The 7,027-nt window shown below is 38.5% G+C and overlaps 1 protein-coding gene across 1 annotated transcript in view; it reads right to left on the reverse strand.

Moving 5' to 3' along the window:
• Positions 1–242: 242 nt before the first annotated feature.
• The window catches only part of LOC106725594 (F-box only protein 31-like), an 8,440-nt gene continuing 1,655 nt past the window's right edge, over positions 243–7,027 (reverse strand). The window contains exon 3 of the mRNA XM_014537229.1: positions 243–379. Within this exon, the coding sequence (XP_014392715.1) occupies positions 243–379 (137 nt within the window). The remainder of the gene's footprint in view (positions 380–7,027) is intronic.

A 7,027-nucleotide genomic window follows, 5' to 3' on the forward strand; every position in this document is an offset into this window, starting at 1 on the left:
GCAAAGCCCCAGAGTACAGACCTAATTTTAATGCCTCAAGATAAAAATGACAGAAAAGTACAACCAAAGAGCAAGGAATTCCTGAGAGCCTGTTTGGAGGTTCCAACAGGGGAGCACAGCTACTCTTGACCAAAGATCGGTCCTCTCTTCTGGGGGAAAGGCTGTCTTCTCTGACCTACGGACCAACCGAGCATGCAGCTTCGGGACGCACATGGATTGGTTATTAGGAGTGAGACACCCGCCTAGCCAGTCAGAGCAGCTGAATCAATCTTGGCGATCAATGGGGTGACAGATGTCACAGCAAGATGGCCCTCACATCCAAGGAACTCCTGAAATGCAAGGCATTTCTTTTTTATATCCTTCAGTTTTTCTTCTCCCACTAAAGATTAAAAAGACAGTTAGCAAAACTGGTTTCAGTAAGTAATTAGATGCAGAGTTGGGCAAGTATTTTCAAATTGAATGAACCAAACCACAAAGTTTACAAAAATTGCCAATAAATTTGAACCACAGTTTTTGAGTTTCCAATAGTTGTATTAGCTGTCATTTCTAAGCCTGTTTTTATTTTGGCTTTTGGTCACAAGACAGCAGGATAAAATGATGACGTCAACTAAGATATGGAAAAGGTAAGAGGCCTGAGTTTTATGATCCTGCTGGCAACTCCCTTTAAATAAATAGCCTCACCTTTGAGCATCAGAAATCTCCTCTGTTCAGTTTGCCAAACAGCAGCAGGCCTCATCCTGACATAATTTTACAACCTTCTCTGGCTCAAATTTTATAAAAACAGGAAGTAAAAATCCTAGAAAAGTACCAGTACAAGTTTCTATTTTCACAAGATTTCTCAGGCTACCTTTCAGTTTGAAAACACTAGGCTGATAGAGGATATTATGAGAGAACAGAGAATTTTTAAAGTTGTGAGAGACTTTGGAAATAATCTAGTTCAGAAAGTACTTGCAATGATGAAGAAATAGTTGCCCTGAAGGAATTGATTCGTGAGGGTCACATGTTGGGGGCGGGGCCAGGCCTCTGATTCCCAATCTGGAGATTTTCCCCTCTATTTCCCTCGATGCTGTGCTGCCTTCTTTGTCCATATTTAAGGTCAATAAGAGAATATAGGGGAGTGCACAAATTCTTGCATCTAAATATTTCTTGAGTCTGTTCTTTCTAGCCCATATGACGTTACTGCCCAAATTTCCTAATATGCTGATAAAAGTAACATTTTCTTTCCTAATGGATTTCCAAGACTCAAATCTCATTCTCTCCAATCCTCTTCTCTGCCATTTAGGGTAAATTAGAATATTTTACCAAAATTTCCCAATGTCCATTTCACCAATGTCCTACTCCAACTTAAAACCTTGTGATGGTTTTAAAATGTAAGTTTAAACTACTCAACATGCCTCAAAGGCCCTGTATTATCTGACCATAGCTAACTCTCCTCTCTTCCCAACATGCATGCTGAGCCCCAGCTGTAGGCATCCCTTGTACATGTGCTAGTCTCCTTACCTGGAAGATCCTTTTCCCTATTGTTTGTCTGAGTAATAATTCTTCCTCTTCAAAACCTGTCTTAGAGAACACTTCTGCCAATAACCAATGTCTGTTCATAGTCAAATATTAGGCAAATATGTAGTGACAATACATCATGTTCAGAAATGCCATATTAGACACTGCACTAGTTTTCTGACGTATCTGATGACCACTACAATAAAAATTCATCCAGATTTAAAACATATAAACAAAATGTTATCTGATTAATAAGATAGACAAAGACTTTAAGCACAAAAAAAGCAAAATAAAGCAGAAGAAAAACACACACAAGTGTATCTGACTACATAAAAATTAGAAACTTCTATGAAACAAAAAACTTGGAAAATTTTGCATATGATGCAAGATCAGTATCCTTAATAAATAAAAAGCTCTTACCAAACAATAAGAAAAGCACTAAAAAACACAGTAAAGAAAGGAGCAAAGGCAAGTTTTTCACTCAGAGATTCCAAAACGGCAGAAGAGTACACTGACACTCTCCCAGCACCAAACTAGAATTACAACTAAAATACAGAAAAACCATCAAAATAATCAACTGAAGAGTAGCTGGAGAGAAACCTTATAACCAAGGACATAAAGTAGAGACCACAAAGAGATTGGTAGGAAGTGCAGAGGCACAAAAAAATAGCAGCTGAAGTTCCGGAGGGATATCTCAGCTGCTGGGAGTTCCCACTGAGAACTCTGGGGGTCTGAACCCTAAGCTGGGCCCTCTCAGCCCAGAACACCAGAACTGACAAAGGTGCCCACATAACATCTGGTTATGAAAAGTAGCTAGCTTGCTGTCTGCCAGGAAGACATGGCCAGAAACACAAGCACTCTCTTAAAGGGCCAACACACAAAATTTTGTATGCAGCCACTCACTCGGGCTATGGCAGAGGTTGGGCAGAGTGGAATGGAGCTGTGTGAGCACAATCCAGGGTTGAGGGGTTAGAGCTCAAAAAGCAGCTACCCTGGTTTCTAGTGCTGAGACATTCCCTCAAACTACAGATGATATCATTCTCCAGCAGACCTTTACCATGCAAGCAGTTTTTGCCTTAGGAGAAAGCAATTGCCCCACCCTGTTGGAAAACCTCTCACCTCACCGTGTGGTTGATAGCCTGAGGTGAATCAAGACTAAATATCAATCTGAATGCAGGCAGAGGTAGATCTCTGGAAGCTTTGAGTCTTTGCATGATTTTCCTCTGGGCCCGGAGCTAGAAAAAGGAGACCCTGGTGCAAATCTTAGTCCTTTCCAAAGGCACCCAGCCCCAGGGGAAGGAGCCACAAGCTGAATATTGCTGATAGCTCCAAACACGGTGCTCTTGGCCAGTCACAAACAGCACCTGACATTGTCCTGCACTAGAGATTGGGAGTCGTAGCAGATCTACCTAATATCTCTATATATAAAAGCCTAAGCAACCATTCAACCATTTGACCATTCGACCGGTAGCTATGATGAGCACTGACCACCAGGGGGACAGTTGCTCAATGCACAGACATGGAAACATGAAACAGACTGATAAATCTCAGAGGGGAGAGGGGAGGGCAGGAAGAGATTAACCAAAGATCTTATATGTATACTAGAGGCCCCAGTGCACAGATTCATGCACCGGTGGGGTCCCTCAGCCTAACCTGTGGGGATCAGGCTGAAACTAGCCTGGTGCATGGATTCTTGAACCAGTAGGGTCCCTCAGCCTGGCCTGTGGTGAACGGGCCGAAACCAGCAGTCCAACATTCCCAGGGGGGTCCCAGATTGCGAGAGGGTGCAAGCCAGGCTGAAGGACCCTACCGGTGCATGCACTGGGCCTCTAGTATAGGCATAAACCCAAACAGGCAGCTAAAATGGAAAAACAAAAAAGCAATCCCAAAATGAGAGAATAAGAGAATTCTCCAGAAGAAGAGTTAAATGAAATAGAGATAAGAAATTCATCAGATACAGAGTTCAGAATAATGATGGCAAGGATGATCAACAGCATCAGAAAAGATAGAGTAACTATGAAAAAGGATCAGTCCGAAATGAACAATGACAGAGGACTAATAAACACATTGGAAGGAATAAAACAGCAGAATAGGTGAAGCCAAGGATCAGATCAGTGAATGAGAAGACAAGGTAGAAAAAAATCTCTCAATCAGAGAACCAAAAAGAAAAACAATTAAAAAAACAGGAGTATAGCCCTGACCAGTTTGGCTCAGTGGATAGAGACCAAAAAAAACAATACAAAAGATCAACAAAACCAAGAGCTGGTTCTTTGAAAGGATAAACAAGATTGATGAACCTCTAGCCAGGCTCACTAAGAAACAAAGAGAAAGGACCCAAATAAATAAAATCAGAAATGAATGTGGTGAAATAACAACTTGCACCACAAAAACAAAGGATTATAATAAAATACTATGAGCAACTATATACCAACAAGCCAGCCAATGTGGATGAAATGGACAAATTTCTAGAAAAATGCAATCTTCCAAAACTGAATCAGGAAGAATCTAAAAATCTGAATAGACCAATAACAACTGACAAAATTGAAGCAGTAATAAAAAAAAACTCCCAGCAAACAAAGCCCTGGTCAGGACAGCTTCACAGGGGAGTTTTACCAAACATTCAAAGAACAACTAACACCTATACTCCTCAAATTATTCCAAAAAATCCAAGAGGAGAGTACACTTCCAACATCTTTTTATGAGGCCAGCATTATCTTAATTCCAAGATGAGATATAGGCACTACAAAGAAAGAGAAGTACAGGCCAATATCCCTGATGAACAGAGATGCTAAAATCCTCAACAAAATATTAGCAAATCAGATCCAGCAATATATTAAAAAGATCATACACCATGATCAAGTGGGATTTATTCCAGGGATGCAAGGCTGGTACAATATTTGCAAATCAATAAATGTGATACATCACAATAACAAATTGGAAGACAAAAATTACATGATATCAATAGATGCAGAAAAAAACATTCCACAAAATACAACACACTATTTTGATAAAAACTCTCAGCAAAGTGGGAATAGAGGGATTATACCTCAACATAATAAAGTCCATATATGACAAACCTACAGCCAACATCATATTCAATGGGCAAAAACTGAAACCATTTCTCCTTAGAACAGAAACAAGACAGGGATGTCCATTTTCATTACTTTTATTCAACATAGTACTGGAAGTGCTAGCCACAGCGATCAGACAAGAAACAAAAGGCATCCAAATTGGAAAGGAGGGAGTGATACTGTTATTATTTGCAGATGACATGATATTGTACATAGAAAATCCTAAAGACTCCACTAGAAAACTACTAGGTTTAATAAATGAATTTGGCAATGTTGGATACAAAATTAAAATCCAGCAATCAATAGCATTTTTATACACCAATAATGAATTCTCAGAAAGAGAAACTATAAAAACAATACCATTAACCATTGCAACAACAAAAAATAAGATACTTAGGGATAAAATTAACCAAGGAGGTAAAATATTTATACTCAGAAAACTACAGGATATTAAAAAAAGAGGAATATATGAACAAGGGGAAGAATATACTGTTTCATGAATTAACATCATTAAAATGTCCATACTACCCAAAACAATCTGTAGATTTAATGTAATCCCCATTAAAATACCAACAACATATTTCACAGATCTAGAACAAATATTCCAAAAATGTATATGGAACAAACAAAAAAAATACCTCAGGAATCTTGAGAACAAAGAATAAAGTTCAAGGGATCAGAATACCAGATACAAGGCCACTGTACTCAAAACAGCTTTGTACTGACACAAGAATAGACATACAGATCAATGGAACTGAACAGAGATCCCAAGAATCAACACAAGGCATTATACTCAATTAATATTTGAGCAAGAGCATACAACGGAGTCAAGACAGTTTCTTCAATAAATAGTCCACCAACTTACACCATACACAAGAATAAACTCACAATTAATAAAAGACTTAAATGTAAGTTCTGAAACCATAAAAATCTTAGAAAAAACATAGGCAGCAAAATCTCAGACATCTCTTGTAGCAATATGTTTGCTGATTAATCCCCCAAGGCAGGGGAAACAAAGAAAAATAAACAAATGGGGCTACATCAAAATACAACGCTTCTGCACAGCAAAAAGAAACCATAAAAAAAATGAAAAGGGACTCCACTGTATAGGAGAACATATTTGAAAATTATAAATCTGATAAAGGTTTAATACCCAAAACTCATACAATTTAACAAAAAAGAAGACAATTCAATTTTTTAAAATGGGCAAAGGACTTAAATAGACACTTCTCCAAAGTGGACATACAAATGGCCAAGAGACATATGAAAAAAAATACTCAAAGTCATTGATCATCAGAGAGATGAAAATTAAAATGACAATGAGGTGTCACCTCACACCTGTCAGAATGGCTACCATCAACAAATCTACAAATGATAAGGATGTGAAGAAAATGGAACCCTTGTACATAGCTGATGGGAATGCAGACTGGTGCAGCCACTATGGAAAACATTATGGAGTTTCCTCAAAAAATTAAAAATGGAACTCCCATTTTACCCAGTGATCCCACTTCTGGTTTTATATCCTAAGAAACCCAAAACACCAATCAGAAAGAATATATGCACCCCTATGTTCATAGCATTGCAATTTACAATACCTAAGATCTGGAAGCAGCCCAAGTGGATAAAAAGTAGATGAATGGATAAAAATATTAAATGAGTGGATAATAAAGTTGTGGTACACTTACATCATGGAATACTATGCAGTTGTAAAAAAGGATCTCTTACTCTTTGAGTCAGCAGGGAGGGACCTGGAGAGTATTATGCTAAGCAAAATATACCAGTCAGAGAAAAGCAAGTATCACATGATCTCACTCTTATGTGGAATTTAATGAGCAAAATAAACTGATGAACAATAATGATCCAGAGACATAGAAACTTGGAACAGACTGTGGAATCTTAAAGGAAAGGTGGGGGAGGGTGAGTGGGTGGAAAGAGATCAACCAAAGAACTTGTATGCATATATACATAACCCATGGACACAGACAATGGGATGGTGAAGGCCTGGGGTGTCGGGTGGGTGTGGACTGGGAGAGGTCAATGGGAGAAAAAAGGAACATATGTAATACTTTCAACAATAAAGATTTTGGGGGGAAAAAAACAGTCTTTCATTCAGAAAAAAAATGAGCAAAGAAGTACAGATGGCTAATAAACACACACAGGAAAAAAATAATTCCATTAGTAGACCAAAATAGCAAATTAAGAGAAGATAATATTTTCAACTATTTAATTAAGAATGATCACGTTCAGCCCAGCCAGCATGGCTCAGTGGTTGAGCGTCAACCTATGAACCAAGAGGTTAAGGTTCAATTCCTTGTCAGGGCACATGTGGTGTTGTGGGCTTGATCCCCAGTGTGGGGCATGCAAAAGGTAGCCAATCAATGATTGTCTCTCATCAGTGATGTTTCAATCTCTTGCTCCCTCCCCCTTCCTCTCTGAAATCAATATATATATATATATAT

The sequence above is a fragment of the Myotis brandtii genome, unplaced genomic scaffold (assembly GCF_000412655.1).
Source record: "Myotis brandtii unplaced genomic scaffold, ASM41265v1 scaffold174, whole genome shotgun sequence".
In the NCBI taxonomy this organism is placed as follows: Eukaryota; Metazoa; Chordata; class Mammalia; order Chiroptera; family Vespertilionidae; genus Myotis; species Myotis brandtii.